An 18,720-nucleotide genomic window follows, 5' to 3' on the forward strand; every position below is an offset into this window, starting at 1 on the left:
ATCCTCCTACTTCATAGATAATTATTTGGAGAAGGTCTCATATTCCTTTGGGTTAAACGCTGTTAACAGTAGAGGTAGCAGAGAATTAGAAAGTTTGAGAAGTGAAATAAAGGGAATAGAAAACAAAAATATCAAAAGAAAGTTTGAGTCTCAACTGGAAAGCTCTGTTTTTCAAAGAAGATTCCTTAGACCCCTTTGTGGAATTGGTCTGATAAGGCAAAGGAACATTAAATTTATTTAAGCATCTATATAAACTGGTGGTTGATCAATTCCTTCCCATTTATCTTTTCAAGATGAGAGCTTTTTGGTACTCTTATTTAGTTTCCTTGAGCAACAAAAGTTGCAGAAGTGCTAGTTTGGCCTAGGTTTCCAGAAGTACTTGTCTTTCAAATTATATAATTCAGACAAACACTTGCTGAACTAAAGAAATGGTGCAAAATGGCCATTTTGTTTTTTCTGGGGTTTTTTTTTGGGGGGGGAGGAGGAATGTTTCTGAAGAAGTGTAAAGTTAGAATGTAGGGAGCTATCAACCAAGTACTTTCTGAGCATCTGATACCTCTTATTTGGGATGAAGATACCAAGGATTAAATATGGCGTCTCTAAGTTGATTGTGGCATATTTGGGCAGTTCTTTGAAGTCAATTATCTCATGGTTTCCTGTGATCTTTGAAGTAAACTACTTGTAATGCCCCTGTTCTTAGCAAGTTCAGGATAGGCCGATATTGTTGCTATTAGAAAAATGTCCATCATTTCTGCAAGGTAGTGCCACAACTGAGTTAGCATGCATCAGCTAAAGTTAGTAACTGTCCATCTTATATTTTGAGCCTTGTTTTTCCATGTAGAATCTTCTTGTTTTCTTCCCAGGGCTTAAGAACCCCTAACTTACAAAATTATCAAACTTCATTCAACTCTGGGGAGTTTGTGTTGTTATTAAAATGATTAATACACTGCATTGATTGAGTTTCTTAGCAAGTTCAAAGCAGACTTCTGGCTCCCTGGATGGAAGATGGATATGGTTTCCATGGCAGCAGCAGCAACATGCAGTGCACCAAGCCAGCAAGGAGGATTTTAGGAGTCTTATGCTCTGACCAATCAGAATTGACAGGCAACAATGATACCATAGCAGGATCTCTGCTGCAGCTACAGCTCATCTATCTCCCCTGTGTCAGCTAGGGGCGGTCATCTATTATAGCTGGGATTACTGACAGCATCCTCTTTGCCTTTGTTCTAATTCTTCTTTTTATTCCTTCAGTGCTTCATCTCCTTCATAGCAGAGATAGCTTTCTGAATGCTTGAAGTTTTTCCATAGATCCTTCAGTACTACACTTTATTTGAAATTTAAAAGCTATGGTCAAAGTTATGCGTATGTGATTTGGAAATACATAGAGGGTTTGGGTCCAAATATCACTTCTGAATCAATGAATAAAGTCTAATTTTATTTGCAAAAGCAAAAACAGAAGACATGTTCAAAGTTATCATGGTTGCATTTTATTGTTTGTTTGCTGCCCATCTCGCCACAAGGTGATACCAGGTGGCTAACAACATACAAAGAATTGGACCACAAATAGGCAAAGTGTTAAATATATATGTGATCAATGACTAAGCAAAATATTAATGTCTAGGCCCCATTCTTTGTCTTGGCTCTGCATCTCCCCTTTCCCTAATGTCTATAAGCATTAGTAAGGATTATGTTAGGTTCCATGATAATACATTGCTGGAATATGTGGTAACGAGGTAAACATTTTTTTAGCTCATCCAATCTCCAGTGTTGGGTGCCTCAGCAATCTTTACATGTTATAAGCTTCTGCACATACAGTAAGAGAGCAGTCATTTGAGCAAAGATAATCCTGTTGCTATTCAATCTTTACCATTTATTCATCCCATTTCAAGCATTCCCAATATTTCTACAATAACCTTCAAGGCAGGCCTTTATAACTTAAATTATAGAGATTAAAAAAACTGAGGCTGGAAATTGGAGTTTTTTAAAGGACATTTTACTAAGTTTAGGGCTGAGATAAAACCATTGTCATTTAGATCCCAGCTGATACACCTAATCTTTACACTACTACCTCTCCCTTTTATCTTTTGTTACATCCACTGTTCCTAAACCCATGAAAATATGAATAGTTAGGACAGCTTATGCAAACTGATGAATTGCAGCATTTTTCTCTGAAAGTAGAAAACATGGATGTACTTGACATTTAAGAAAAGGGGGATGACCCTTTGAGTTCTTTCCTGTTAGTTGGCAGGGAGCTGTGGTATTATTCATTATTCCTGGGATGATACTGTGTGTTCAGTATCTCTAGGTAAAGAGAGACCAAAGTGTACAGCCAATAGGACTCCTATTCTGCTGCCTTTCTCTATTCCTGGGGACACACAAGGCCTATTGTTGGACAGTTATGTCAGTGGTTCTCAACCTGTGGGTCGGGACCCCATTTGGGGTCGAACGACCATTTCACGGGGGTTGCCAAACAACGCAGTCTGCCATTTTCCCCCCTTTTCCTTAGTTGTGCTACTCCCTTTTATTCTATTGGCTTCTGAAAGCCAATAGAATAGACTCTCTTGAATAGAGTCTAATTCTATTTCAAAAGCCAATAGGAATTGTCCAGGCTGTCTCTGCCCTGCTGAGCCCGCCAAAAGTCCCATTCTGCAAATGGTGCTGCACCAGTTGAGTAGTCCTCGACTTACGACCGGTTGGGGGTCACAGCATTAAAAAGGTTGAGAACCACTGGTCTATGTGAAACAGAGTCAATGGCAGCTTATTTCATCAGTTTCTTCCCCCACCCCTCTGGTCTCTAGTACATTGCTACCAAAGAGAATTCCTTCAGGTCCTGTAAAGCTGGGGTTATAACGTCTTTTCCTTTTCTTCTCTTCCCACCTAGTGTCCTTTCCTCCAGGCGCTACTACTTTGAGCTCCTCCATAAGCAGGACGACCGTGGATCAGACCATGTGGAAGTGGGTGTAAGTAAATCCCTATGGATTATTTTCCCTATCAAGTACAATAAATCCATTAAGAAAATAAAATAGCTTTTAAAAATAGCAATAATTCTGGCTGCCAGCTAACTGCCCTAGCCCCAAAAGCATTTCTGGCAGAATATTAACTGGACTTTCATTAATGCAGGTTATCGGAGGTACAAATTGAAAAAACAACCTGCCCATGTTTATCAGATCAATGTTTATCAGATAAGACAAGCATAAGGAACTATTTTTTTTTCCTTAACTCCCTTAATTGGGTCTATATAGTAAAACAAAGGATAAGGGAGAAAGAGATAAGTCCCATCTTCTCAGGCTTGTAATGAAGATCGGGAACAGTTTTTTCCCTTCAAATTAATTATAGACTCCACTGGGGAAAATGGAGAGAGTGAGAAAGAGTTCCTAAGTGCTAATTTCTTAAACACTTTTATTTGCAAGATAAAAATGTCTCAAAAAACAAGCTCATTTTCTTGCCTCTTTGTCAAGCTGTATTCCTTTTGTATAAGGCTTCACTGCACTGCACGCTGCCAAAGGTAAAATATTAGTCTTTTAAAAGAGGCTCCATTACATTTCTAAATTAAAAGGAAAACAAGCCACTCAGTAAATGCTCTTCCCTCCCAAGGATTGCCTGTACCTACTGTGAAGTCTTTCTCAAAGGATTTTGGATCGTCCTGGCAGGTGTAACACCCAGAGAATAGGCAATGGGGGAGATGTTCCATGGGATTATCTTTGGTTTAACATCATAACCAGGGGTGTCAAACTGCCGGCCCACAGGCCAGTTGCGTCATGCGGAGGCCGCGCCTATCCCAGCTTCGGAAATGTGAAAAAAGTCACAATACGTCACAACATGTCACATGACGCAGCGAGTTTGAAACCCGTGATATACCATCCTTTGGCTGCTCCAAGAACTGAAAAGCACCTGGGCCTGTAAAACTATTGTGAGGTGATTTGCCTGGGTCAATGTTAAATATGATGAATGAACAGCTTATGCCCTATATAAAAGCAAGTATATAAAGCAAGCAGATAAACCCAAACACCTTAATGCTTGTGTCCAAATGCTTGTCAGTTATTCCCAAAGTGCCCTCCCAGGATTAAACATAGCAACATGAAATATTGAACCTATAAGAGCAGGAAAGGGAAGTAGATTTTTTTAGGGGGAACTCAAAGTGACTGGAACTGCTTTGTGTTCAGACATTTCCAATGGAAGCATCACAAACAGGACAATACCTCTAAGCCCAGCTCTAGGAATATTATCAGTAGACCCTAAATACGAGTTCTCTGAATAATCCAGGTTTTATTTCTCACACATGAACTCTATTTAGAAGATTCTTGGACATATATTATTTTAAGGTATTCACTAGAGGGAGATGAAATTTTGTTAAAATGAAATCTCTTTACCCTAAAGGCAGTGTTATTCTGAAACCATTTTCCATATCCAGAGCATTTTTGTGATTGTTTTTTATTTGCTTTGTTTAAAAAAGTGAACAAATGATATTGAAACTATAAAATTGTAGGTGGCTGTCCTGTCCCCTTCCCAATATTAATATTCACATTGCTGTTTAGAATACTTTATGTAATATTTGCATTTTAAAATACAGAAGACAAGTTCATATGATAGACAGAAGATGTGTAAAGCATTTTCTTTTTAGTACATTTATAGAAACACTTAGCTTACATTCTTTGAAAGGAAATAATAACACATTCCACAGAAGGATAAAGGATTTGACTGCAAGTCAAAAAGCATTGAGACATCACCCAAGAGAATAGTGTTGTCTTTTCTTACAATGCCTGGATCATTTCTCTCTAAAAAAACAAACAAACCTTAAATTTGGGGGTAGGAAGAAGATCCATGTTTGGCTCCAGAGGAGGATATAGATGAGATATACCTGTAGATGCCAATGCTCAAGTTTCATCTTCTCAATTTAAACAAAATAGATTCTAGTCACAGTACTTACTCAAACTTATCAGTCTTTTATTAAGGAAGACCTTTTATTTTCAAATTATACCCTCAATGCATCTTGAAGAAAAATTCCATAAAGCTCCTGTGAAATAGGATTTGCACTTGTTTTCAATGAAAAATGGCAGCCATTATATTATCTGCTGTCCCTTTCATAATATGGTACCATGGGGGTCAGATGATGGAAACCTTCATGGGTTCCGAAGTGGAATGTGTACATTTTTGTTTGTATGTTCCCTTACATTAGTTACTAAGTAGTCACTCTTATTTTGTTGTTGGTTTGAAAGAAATATAAACCAGTCATGTGTCCTGAGGAAAGCTACAGTTTTAGAACTGGTGACTCTTAATGACATTAATGTTTTAAGTTTGGATAGATATCTATATTTGCTAGAATTATATTCACATCTAACCAATTTTATTCTCATTTAATTACTTTTATTCAAATCTGATCGTGTTGGCATTGTATTTTATGTATTATACCTATGTGATATCTATGGTTGCAGCAATACACTTTATTACCTATGAATATAAATACATGCAAATTGAAGGATTTCTCCTGTTTCTTTCAGTGGCGAATTTTCCTTCCCAGCTTCAAGTTTGAAGTCATTGATTCCCCTTACATCTCACTCTATACAGGTAAAGATTCTATGAAGCCCTAGAAACCCAATTCCCACTGCATAGTAATAACTAGGATTGCAGTGGTTATGGTTAATGAGGACAGTATACAAAAAAGTGAGGGGTCATCTGTACGTATTGCCTAAAAGACCTTGTATTCTGATTTTTTTCTTGCATTGAACACCTGTATGCCAATTTTGTAGCATATAGCATCATTGTGATGGGTGAGAGGATAATCTTTTCAGAATAATTAGTGTTCAGAAAGGTTGATCAGCACAAGATAGAAGAAATCCCAGAGAAAAATGAATAAGGATCCCTTTTCTTAGGCAGAAGGACAGCTTTGCCTCTATCTTCCATCAGACAATAGAGAAGAAGGCATAAAAACTCTGAACTTTGTTTAGCAGTCTAAGGATCATCTTTCAAGTTTATTGGATTTATTATTTTTATGCATCATAAAATATCTGTCCTATGTGCTCAAGCTTTGCTGATTAAATATTGTGTTTGTTTTTCAAATTACATTATATTTTGTTACTTTCTGAAACTGCTAGTCAATTTGATTAATTTTGTTGTTTGTATTATTGCTTGATTTTGTTAGTTTATTTTCCTCTGATCTTTTATCATTTTAATTGTATAACGGCTGTGTTTTTATTACTATTTCATAATATTGCTTTTTTTTTAGAATATTTAAATTGCAAGGGAAGCTTTAAGGTGGAATAGACATCTTCCAGATAAATTAATTGAATAATTTTTTCCTGAACTTTTTCCTTCTTAGTCATTTTTCTCAAAACTTTACTAGCTCTTTTATTAATACTGTAGAACATGGGTGTCAAATTCACCACGTCACGTGATGTGTCACAATGTATCACGACTTTTATTGCATTGTCAGAGCAGGGGTGGGCACGGCTTCCATATGATGCAACCGATCTGCGGGCTGGCAGTTTGATATCCCTGCTGTAAAATATTGGCTTCCCTTCTCTGCTGAGCTATCAACTTGCCCTATAGCAGTGATGGTGAACCTTTTAGAGATCAAGTGCCCAAAAACCACCCTCGCCCCCACCTTGTGCCCCTGTGTCGCCCCCTGCCCCGCTCTGCCCACCCATAGGGCCACCCACTGCCTCCACAGCCCCCCAATCACCCTGATGGCCCAGCAGTGCCATGGCAGCTTCATCCTCCGCCCGCGCCCCACAGCATCAACTGTGCATGATGGAGAGCGAGGGTGGAGTCTTGTCCCCACTACCTGGCTGCCATGTCCTTGGCTGTGCTGCTCAGTGTGGGCCGCGCTCAGGGGTGACACTCCTCAGGGGGGCTGCTGATGAGGGGGCTGCGGGGGGGAGGCAGGCCTGAGGTGATGGCGCATGTGCCCACAGAGAGTTCTCTGAGTGCTGCCTCTGGCATGTGTCCCATAGGTTTGCCACCACTGCCCTATAGCCTTTTTTCCATTCAGCCTCCTAAAACTACATCTCTGAAAATCCCTTCTACGAGTTCATTCTAGAAAGTGTGAGGATTAAATTGAGGACTTCTGAGGTCAGAAGCTGAGAAGCCCAAGGCACATATTTGTCAAACTGCAGGAAGGTAGGAGAAAAGTGCTAAAATTAAACCACAGTGGGTATGATAAGGAACTGCACCTTCATGTTGATTGAGGACAATTTACTGTTTTAATAACTTCTTTCTAATATGCAGTGGGGACTAATATCTAACCATGCCATGTCATGTGTCTAAGACTCTTTAGTTGAGTCTAATTCATATTAGGCTGTGTCAACTCAAATGCCTAGAATCACTGCTGGTCTCTTGTCTATGAATCTGGTAGCATGCTTATGAAGTTGGGAGTACGCTCCATAAAATAATATCAGATGGATCAAGCATTTGAGCCATGAAAGGCATTTAGTTACTGTCTTTCACAAATAAAAAAGAAAGGCACTGTAAAACAATGTGAAATGTTGGTGCTTTGCATAAAAGTAAAAGTGTATATGTGTAATATCTCTCGGGGAGCAGTAAATATGAATAAAATTCTGAGAGCATCAGAAGCTTCTAGGAGCTTCTTTGGTCCCTGGGCAAAAAGAAAAGAGGCTAGCATGAAAAGCTCTCCCCCCACCCATCCCAGCAAATGTCCATCAGATGATGCTTCCTAAACTGAATTATGAACAGCTGTCTTGTAAACAAGGATGGATAGTGCCAGGTTTAATTAAATCCATAGATCTTCCACTTCCTGCTCATAACTTGGTCTGGCAGCAGGAGGCACTTGATGAATAGATTTCTGCCTGGCACTCAATACACAAGGTGCCTATAATTAAGTATCCAGCAGAAGGTGTAGATAAAACAGAGGGCTTGTGTAAAAGTATGGGGGTATGGCTGGCACACAAGGGATCAGGGCAATTGGGGTATTGACAGAAGTGCCTGCAAGATAGATGGGCTGTGAGGGAATGTTTCCGTCTGGAGACATCAGTCATTGTGAATTTTCACGTCTGTCCTCTGGTCTACGGCTACCACTCCATGAAAAGTGATTTTCTTGGTATCTCATTCTTTGCCTGAAATTCCTTCCTATGCCAAAAAACAGAAAATAAAACAGGAATGATTGCATATGAACCTCTAAGAGATAGGGAGGAAAAGAGTGAAATATTACCATTTAATATTTAATATATTTTAAACATATTATCACTGGCATAATTTTTGCATTTGATCATTCTTCAACTATGTCCTGGGATGACTAAGTTAACCTTTGTGTTGATGTATTCTGTACAGGGAATTCATGCAATTCTCACTGCAGATTTTATTGTATTTGTATCATGTTTTTCAAAATTTATGAAGCAGTTTAGGGATAACAACAGCAATAATGCAGAAATTAAGCCCAATTGCAAAACTGGGATCAACATCTTGCATTAAAATCAAGAAGCAGCTTATCAGTCAGTAACTTCAAAGGCAGTTAGAACAAATGGGAGATTATATTTCCCAAAAGCAGAGTATAATAAGGAAGGCTGTACCTCATTACTCTGTATTATTAGAGAAGTGCCTGTCTAATGAACTTTTCCAGCCTATCTCATAGTATGGAGAAGGGCAAGGCTCTTGCTGTCTAAAAACCAGATTAGTAACAATATGGGTAGACCAGTATCATATCCTGCCTTTAGGTAGTCTTAGTTGAAAGACAGGTAATAGTAACCTTTTGAGGAAGGCAAATCTCATGTAGGAAGTTTGCTTTGGAAAACCCCGAAGCGTTTAATAACTATATATTTAATTATGTAATTGAGCTGCCACATACAGACAAGTGGATGAATATTGTGGATGTTATCACAGACTTTGCTGCTGTTCAGCATCTGGAATTACTCTCCTTGAGGGTGGAATATGGCCACAGATGGCAGTAATTTCCTTCTACTCTACCCACTTCCTCAAGCTACTCCTGTCTGATTATTTGTCCCTGTCTGCTTTTCCTTTTGCAGCATTACGTGTTTAATCTTCTTAGCCTATCTATTTGCTTTTCCCAACCATTTTTTTAAAATAATGGTTGCTAAAGAAAAAAGAAAACCTTTGAATTCTAGCACCCATTATTATTTGCAAAGCTTTGATCAAAAAGAATCTAAACCCTTTAGAAAGAAAACAGTCAGCAAGCATGTATGGAAAAATGCAAGACAACATAACAAAACTATGTTGTAGTTAATATGCACAAGCTATTCAAGAGAGATGTCCATGGGAAAGTTGCTGAAGCAATTGAAGTACAGACTATGGGAGACGCACTCTTCTCCTTCTGCTATTGTGCTTTCCATAACATGTCATCACATCTTTAGTGTGACTGGAAGAAAGGTCTCTAAATAGCTGCCCTCTTTTGCAGGAGCCTGCCTCATTAGAGCACTGAGTACCAACATAAAATTTAAACTAGTAGGCTAGATCAGAACTACTCTGGCCTGGTCTGTGGCTGCAGCAAAGTACCCTAGATGTAAATTGTTCCAACCGCTGCTCTATAGCTTCCTCACAGTTGGAGCGGAATAGTATCTCCTTCATTTTATCTTTTCATTGTAGAAAAGGAAATACCATTCTGAGCAACTCCCAGATCTAGCCCATTTTTGTAAAAAAAAAACCGAAAGCCATTATTACATCTTCCTATTAAAAATGCAATTAAAGCGTTATCCTCATATTTCTATTTTATACAGTTAAACAAGTATATAATCATCTTAAGACAAATTAATTATCATGGCACAAAAACAGAGCAAAGTGTCCTTTTATCAAGCCCAACACAACTAGGCAACATCAGCAGTGGTGGGATTCAAATATGTGAACAACCAGTTCTCTGTGTGGATGCCGCTTCCAGAAGTCCATTCTGGGCCTGGGCAACAAAAAATTAGCTACCAATTCTACCAAACTGGTGCAAACCAGCTGAATCCTACCACTGAACATCAGGGAAGCAGAAACTGCAGATTTCAGTAAGGTATCTTACTGAATGTACAGAAAGTTGGACATTATATAAGAGGAAATTCCTGCCTCCATCTGTAGTCTGTTGAGGCAGAATTTCTTTAAGTTATTTAAAACACTTCTAAAAATTCATACCACCTTGCTATGTTATTATTTATAAGTTAAGGTGCCAGTGGTCTTCTACTGTATCTTTTGATAATCCCTATGTTCTTTTATATTTCTTTCCCACCCACACCCACACCCATCTTCAATCTCTTTTATCTTCCTTGCATTTTACGTTGTGATTAGCATTTCTGGTCAATCTTTTTGCCTGTTCTGAAATCTAATAATACAGATTGTAATTTCCAATTATAAGTTAATGCAAGCTGTATTGTCTTAGATGTAAACTTGAAAGCAAGAGAAATATTATTAACTCAGATTATTGTGGATGTTTGCTTCGGTCCTGAATTCTGAAAGTTCCTTCCTAACCTGCTGGGTTGGGAGATGGTGTCGCCATATGGAATTAGAACTGAGCAACTACTCAGTTGACACAAGAATCTAGCCCGAAGATGGTTCTTCCATTTTTCTGCAGCTGTAGCAGCTTTTTAGTATTGACCTGGATGAAAATCTTCACTAAATAGTTAAGGCCATGATCCATGAGGCATCTTTTTATAAGTAAGAGTGAAGTGACCTTTATTTTTCAGGGCTTCAAAATAAAAGAACTTTGCTCTTCAGTGATAGCCCTGAAATTCTCAGTGTGACCTTTATTTTTTTGATCATTAACAGCTTGTGGTATTGTATAGCAGTTTAGGTCACTGCCCCAAAGGGGCAAATTAAATTTATATTTCTGCACTGTTTATTTCATGTTGCCTGATGGAAGGCCTGGAAACTAGAGACACACATTAGACATTCAAAATGAATTCACATTTGCTTCAAATTCTGTACCCGATCCAGAGAATTAGATTGGGATTACTTTCATGTTATGAAACTGTAGTTCCTTTCACCATAGTTAGGAGACCTTTAATCATCAAGGCAAGTGTCGAAAGCTTTCAGAATTGTGTTCCATAATATTATGATACTTATTTTTTTTATTTATTTTGGCATTGTGCTGTCAAAGTTAGTATCTTGATGGTAATTAGCAAAAAAGAGCAAACATTTTCAGAAATAAGCTGAATTAGCCAAATAATTGTTGTCTTGATTAAAATTACTAGAAGGTCCTACTCTCTGGCTCTTGGAGCTGGCCGTCCACTGGATCTTACTCTTTAATAAACCCTATTGGTAACCAGGCAACCAATTCTCAGGCCTCTCATCTTCGCTTTGTGTATTTGAAACAGTAATGAATGAATCAGATTCTTTTCAGTTTAGATATGATAACATAAAAGTCCATCTTATCCTGTTTTCTTATGAGTTTGAAAATGTTCTGAAGTGCGCCCCTCCTTTTTTAAAGTATTTTCTGATACACCTTTTGAACTGAATACTGTGCTGGGTCATTTAAGGAATCTGAGGAGGTACAGGCCAGGATTGTTCACAACAAAATGCCCACCATTCATTCTTCAAGCCCCACCACCACTCCAAGTGCCAGCCAGAATAGAACAACTCTCCGCAGCGAACTCACCATGGCCTACTCCCCATGGCCAATTTGCAACTCACTGTGGGACAACTCACCATGAGACAGCTGGTTGTGGGACAATTCAACAATTCAATTTAATTATTTAAAATAATTTTAAAACATGTTAATGTTTATCATTCAAATTTTATTTTGTCCCTCCTTTGGCTTCCTTTCTTTAATGATTCTATTCAATTATTTCTTCGATATTAGTGTAACTCTTGTCCTGCAGCGAGTTGGCTACGGCAAGTTGGTCTGTGGCGAGTTGGCCGCAGCAAGTTGGTTGCAGTGATTGGCTGTGGTATGCTGTCATAGACCTGTGCCAGCCCATCATTTTGAAGTCTCAGGTCAATTTCATAAACCACTTCGTCAGCAAAACTCTTTTCTCTGCCGCGTGCCCACTTATGTGTGAGCAGCTAAGCCTCCTTAGTTCTGATGCCATGAAATTTCTACAAGTAACAGATTCTCCATATACAGAAGCACAATATGGTGCACAATATGGTGGAAAGGAGACGACCTCAAACCACAAATGTTTTGTAGTTCTGACAGAATATTTCTAGAAAAATCAATCTTCTGTTAGTTTTAACAGATGGAGCTAGTATGATTTTAAAGACAAATTGTTCAAAGGTGTCTCAGGAGAATAATGGACATGTAGACATGCTGAATAATTTAAAGCCTTGATTTCTGACAAAACTTGTTTGACCTGATATTTTGTGTTTCGGCTTAAACTATTTTAAAGCAACAGGCTCTGCATAGTAATGGTAGGTATTGATTGCTCTCGGGTAGAAATGTGCAGGGAAAAAAAATCTATGAATGTTGTTATGAAGAATCTTGGATTGTATCTGTTACATTAACTGGTCTGCATAACACAGTTGTCTATTGCAAAAATAATAGATGAATAATAGAAGATTTGATATGTGCATTGAATATAAATAGTTAAGAACAATAATAGCCTTGATAAAATTATCCATATTTTGTGCCTTCCCCAGATGACAGTCAGAATAACTTTAATTGGTTCTTTTTTCATAAAGTATAACAAGAGCAGCTTTTATAAACCACTATTTTTATAAAAAATTGTTCTCCAAAGGTCTGTCTTAAACACTTTATTGCAATCACATTTGCCCTTTTCTTAGAGAGCTTAGCCAAGTCTGTATTCTAAGCATTAGTTATCTTGGCACCAGAGAATCAGAAACAGATAAGAATGGAACCATCTATTCTTCTTTGATGGGTGAATCTGCCTTACTTCCAGCAGACCTGCCAGGATCTCATGCTGACATAAGGAAAGAAAACTAATATTGACATTTTTCTCCCTCTGCTGAGGCAGCCATTGCTCTTTCAGTAGTGTGATACATGGTGCAATTAATACTCTCGGTGTACACTATATCATTCTTCCGCCTCACTATTCCAACCCATCACCTCCCTTTTAAAAGATGCTTGGCTTATTTATGGGCTGAAATATACCAGAATCCAGAAAATTACAGATTTAGGTTTGTGGTATTTAAAAAATACTGCTCTTGTCTAAGAAATCATGTAGGAGAGAAATCATGTTCCCTCCCCCCCCACACACACACACATAAATGCAGATTCTAACATAAACTAGTTGAAGGAAGTTCAGAAGAAGGATGTTTCCATCCTATTTTCTCCAGCCCATAATCTATTCTGGGATTCACAAAATAGGGCAGGGGACAGAGCAAATAGTATACTGTAAGTCTAAAAACCAACAAAGAGTACAGACAATAAACAAAAGCACAGTTGATATCCCAGCTGAAGTTAGCAGACTCCAGTATAAAGAGCAAAGAATTATCTTGGGGCAGATGAGAAGCCAAGTAAGAGGTAGGTGATAGGTTCCCTTGTGGAGATTGTGAGCTGCTTGGATTATTGTGGAGGAAAGACACCGATATAGCACCACAACACTCACTGCATGTTGCTCTAGATACAACACACTCAGCACATGAGCAATTAAGGATCCAGCCTCCCCTGCACTGACATCACTCACATATGATCAATATCATGTGTTCAGCTATATTATGTGGTCCTGGTTCATGTGAAGATCTTGGAAATGGAAATATGCCTTTAGCCTTTCTCCTGATGGACAGCTGTGCTGACTGCATGATGTGAAATGAGGACCAAATTCAAACCCACCCTCAAGCTATAGAATCTCAGTGGGTGACTTGGGCAACCCCTACTTTCTCAGCCTAGCCTATCTGTCAGAATTGTCATGGTGATAGTGAAAAATGGGAGGAGAAGACACTATGGACATTGCCTTGAGTTCTTGGGGGAAAATGATGATAAATACTGCTGCTTTTTGTGACTTTAGTGGGAGACAGGATTCACCTGAAACACTCGCTTGATGAGCATTGTTTTGAGCAAGCCCTAAATGAGATTATGGTCAGTGCAGGATTAACCAGTGCAGTGGTAGATTAATGTTTTTTAAACTGTGGTTTGAGGCCATCATAACTTCAAACTGTCATTAAATGAACACTCATAAGTCAAGGACTACTTGTACATTCTTTTATTTGTTGTTCTGTTTCACATTTCAGTAAGTGTATACATTTTAGAAATTGCATGGTTACCATGTGTACACAATTCTGTCTCACACTGAGTTCTCCAATATTCAGAAACAAATTATTTAGTCTACTTTAAATCTTCCCAATAACTGCAAAATAAGAAAACAAATGGCATCTGTTCTTCTCTTCATTTTATTTTTATTCCCTTTGACAAAATTATATTTCTTGGTAATTAGTCATTTTTGTTTGCCTGTGATTTTTCATCTATAAAACCCTTCTTGTGCTGAGAGTCACTAATACATTTTAGGCACAATCTGGGTTTGTATCTATTTCATATTCGCAATATGTCATATATAACGTAATGATTTTTAAAATCCACATTAACTTTTACTTTAATCATGCCACAGATACCATGCCACCCAAAACTCTGGTTATATCCTTCTAACTTCAAAAACCTTTTGTTTCTCAGCAGCATCTACTCTTTCATCCAAACCAAACAGTAAGCTGCAAAATGTGTCTTCAAATCAGATCAATGCAATCTTTCTCTTTCCTTTGCATCTTGTAATACTTTATATTTAACTCATGTTTAATATAGTTAAAGATTTTCCCCTTACCACACAAATTTAGATATATTCTTTTGGCGCTGTTTAAGTGGCACAAAAGTATCATTCTAGGCAGGACTTCCATTTTTATTATAGAAATTCTCCCCAGCAATGACAATTGTACAGTAGTTTCTCTCATCTTAGCAACATAATTATTTTGAAATCAGATACAATTCATATTTGTCATAGCGATATGCAAATATTTCATTTTCTTCTCAATCTTAAAACCCATTTTATTCATCAGTTTTGTTTGATCTCTATTTTCATGCTTTTGTTAACATTTTTATCTTTAGTTTTAATTTAAAACCCTGCTAATGCACCATTTTTTTTAGTTTTCCAATTAATGTTTCAGTTCCCTTTAAGGGATCTTCCAAAGTCAACATCAAGTCATCTGCAAAATGGTTTAGAATTGTTTAAAAAATCTTTACTTTCACAATTCTCTCATTTAATTTTATATCTTTATCCACTATTTCAAGAACCAAAATAAACAACGAAAGAATGTGGCCGTTTCTGTCTTGTTCTTTTTAGTATCTCTATTAGGTTTTTGTTAGATTTCTATCAATAATAATATGTCTTTTTGGTGAAGCATAAATTAATCTTAATATAGTCTGTAGGGATACATGAATCACACAAGCCTCAATTTCTAAAATACTCTTAGATGTAACTAATTTACAGCTAAAGAGATATTTTCTGAGTTGCAGGGTAAGAGACTTCCACTTGGTAACCCAACATTTTTTCTGGACTAAAGGGGAAAAAAAGAGATTTTATGATTTAAAAGACTTTTATCAAAAAGCTTAACAAGAAGTGAATGTAAGAAAGTTGAAAACAGATGAAGGGGATAGTTATTTTGAAATTTATTTTATATTTTTATTATTTATTAATTATTTTTAGTGAATGAACCTTGGAATAATTTGGAATTAAAATAGAGCAATAAAACAAACATTTGTGGGAATGCTTTTTTGTTTACTATTATAGAGTACAGACAATTGGTGGATTTTACAAAACAAAAGATAAGGGTACAGTAATATGAAACTGACTGTGATGCTGACTATAACCACAGAGTGCTATTTGAGACAACTAAAGCATTAAGGACACAGAAAGACAAAACAGAAAAAAAAAGGCTTTCCTTTTACTTTTCCCCTGGCAACTGAAATACTTTCCTTTTTGGATTACAATATTACAATGCCAACCACCAGAAAAGTAGCATGAATAGCAAAAGAGAGGAGAGGATCGCTAGAGCAATCTGTAAAGAGATGAATTATACCACATTTACTTTAAAAAAGATTTGAGGAATTGAGCAATAAGTTAACTGATTCATTTGATACTTAATGGGCCAAATTCCTGGATACTAAATTGACAGTTTTTGAAAAAAAAAGAATGGATGAAAGATTTATAAAGATGAAAGAGATGAAAGAAGTTAAAAAGATGGACAGTTCTCTAAAACAGGTGTTTGGAGATGTAAAATAAATTGTCATTTGTCTTAGAAAGGCAGAAGTTATGGGTAGCTGGAAAGAGAATTAGATAAATTGGGACTACTGGAAGAGATACAGTAAATCCTGATTCAATCTCAATAAGAGATTTAAATACCCAAATAATAGCATATTCAAAATATATCTCCCAGTAGTGTAGTTCTATAGCAGTTCTCTTCCCCTTAGGAGCCTTCTAAAAATAATGACTGTGAATACCATTAATGATACTCAAAAGAGAGGAATCACTTTTTCTAACAATCTTTACTGGAAATTCCTCCCACACACACACACCTAGATAGCAGCCAACCTTGAAGAGGATGTACAGTCACGTTTTAAAGGTCTGAGTTGGTAAAAAGGCTTAATAAAAATAAAGACACTGCATACAAAATGAAAATTACCTATACCTAGATAAAATGTAGCCTAGTTTTGCATAATTTTGATGAAATCCCTGTAGTTCTAAAAGCTCAAGTGAGAAACTCAAGTGAGATTGGAAGGAATGAAGTCGCCTTCAAAACAACCAGTTGTGTCTGGAAGTGAGCCTTTACTACGGTAGGAAAACACATGGGCAATGGTCACAAGCACTATCCAACTTCCAGGGGCAACAGAAAATAATAGTTCAACATATGCCTAAATCTAAATCAAAACACCTCAAGAAGAGTACCGTAGGGAAAACAAACAAACAAACAAATAATCACAAATAACAAAAGGCTACAATTTTTCATAGAATATAAAAAAGCAGAGAAGAAAGAATTGATAAGCACAAAGGAGGTATGCAGGCAGTAACAAAAATGGCAAGGCATTAAGGTGAAAATAGGAAACAAATACCAAGCAAGATCTGCAACAAGGTCACCAGATTTAGTAGTATACTTTCATGAAGAAAGCAGTGACATATTCATCAAAAAGTATGCTGTAAATCGAGCCTTTGATCTAAGAATTTCTAACAAATGATACATTAAACATGCCATGTGTGTTTTTATGTGTGTACATGCACACAAGTGCACATACATGCCAAACCATTTGTGCTCTAGAAAACTCTCAGAACTGAAATACTGCCCAGAAAATGACATTAATAAAAACAAGAGAACAGACTAAGGAGGAGAAACCACTAATCATTACTACTCAGGGGAGTAGGTTGGTTGCAGCTAATAGGCTTTGTGAAAATGCTAGGAATCTATTTCAAGACGCCTCTTGTTCAATACTTATTTCTAACAAATGTGAAATGTGGGCTGCCTTTGCTGTGCAAACACCCAAAGGTATGAAAGTTTAACATTCAATAATCACAACCTCTTTTCTTGCCCCTCTCTTCCTTTGCCCGCAGATGAATCCAGCCTGAAAATGAATGAGGTAGACCATGTGCCTCAGTCTCTTGCTAGCCACTCTGACAGCTACCTCTGGAGGGCACAAAGGGATGAACATGGAGCTGATATGCTGAAGCCTGACCCTCGGGATATTTTCTTCCTCAGTAAGTGGGAGAGAAGAAACAATTTGACTAAGAGAAAACCAGTTGGATACTAGGAACCTGTGTTATGCTCTGAAGTATGATAAAACAAGACACTTGGGGATTAGGCTAAGGAAATATCTGTGTGAGCAGCAAAGGATTAAACAGGCATTCATAAAAAATGTTTATGTATGTGAAATTGACCACTTTTCTGAGAACTTTGGAAAGGGCAAGATAGATCTCTCTAACCTGATGTTCACCAGGAATATTGTGGTACTTCAGCATGGGAATAATGAAAGGTGGTCCAATATTGTTTATAATGCACCAGGGTAGGTAGATCACGTTTATTTATGCTGGATGGAAGAATGTTCTTTAAAAAAGTGCTTCTCCACATAAAGCAAAATCCCTCCTCATAAAGTGTCAAAATAACAAATATCTGGCATTTAACTGAAGAAATTAAGTGTGACTGTCATAGACTAGGAAGAGACTGGACAGCCATTTGTCCGAAATGGTGTAGGGTTTCCTGCCCGAGCAGGGGGTTGGACTAGATGACCTCCAAGGTCCCTTCCAACTTTACTACTATTATTATTTTTTATTATTATAAATCAGACAAGAAGATCACAATCTGGAGGGAATCGTCACTTACGTTGAGTTCGTGTGGACCCTGGAACATCATGTGGTCTAGAAAGGTCTCATTTCTTCTTTCTTAATTGCCTTTATCTCAGCTCCCCAGATTGAGCCATCCCATGTGGAGAATGTGCTGGTCCCCTGTGCCTACAGCCCCACATATGTGGTGAAGGACTTTCCTATTGCCCGCTATCAGGGCCTGCAATTTGTAAGTGTCTGATGGGCTTTGTTACCATTTTTTCCCTGCCCACATCTCTTGTCTTTTTATTATTTCTTGTTAGTATGCAAAATAACAGCATCAAGAATGATCAGAATGTTTTAATAGGAACTGCATTAACATTAGTAAACCAGAAAAGGGGGGAAAGGTGAATCTAGGAAGAGAGAATTGGGAAAGGATAGAGAAGAGAATGGGAAGATAATTGCTGCCTGAATACCAAAACCATATTGAATGTCTTTTATTAATCCCTGTGTTTCTTTAGCCACAATATCCTGGAGTGGAAGTTTGTTTCTCAGTAAAAGAAAATAAAAGCTAAATTTAAATTTAAATTTA

General features: G+C 37.4%; 1 protein-coding gene across 2 annotated transcripts in view; it reads left to right on the plus strand.

Moving 5' to 3' along the window:
* B4GALNT4 (beta-1,4-N-acetyl-galactosaminyltransferase 4) overlaps nucleotides 1-18,720 on the plus strand; it is a 210,661-nt gene that overhangs the window by 165,458 nt on the left and 26,483 nt on the right. For both annotated transcript variants that reach the window (XM_039353242.1, XM_039353243.1), the window contains 4 exons: nucleotides 2,882-2,960; nucleotides 5,499-5,565; nucleotides 17,424-17,567; nucleotides 18,269-18,378. In XM_039353242.1, coding sequence (XP_039209176.1) covers nucleotides 2,882-2,960; nucleotides 5,499-5,565; nucleotides 17,424-17,567; nucleotides 18,269-18,378 — 400 coding nt within the window. The remainder of the gene's footprint in view (nucleotides 1-2,881; nucleotides 2,961-5,498; nucleotides 5,566-17,423; nucleotides 17,568-18,268; nucleotides 18,379-18,720) is intronic.

The sequence above is a fragment of the Crotalus tigris genome, unplaced genomic scaffold (assembly GCF_016545835.1).
Source record: "Crotalus tigris isolate CLP2741 ecotype Arizona unplaced genomic scaffold, ASM1654583v1 scf7180000018504.2861643, whole genome shotgun sequence".
NCBI classification, from domain to species: domain Eukaryota; kingdom Metazoa; phylum Chordata; class Lepidosauria; order Squamata; family Viperidae; genus Crotalus; species Crotalus tigris.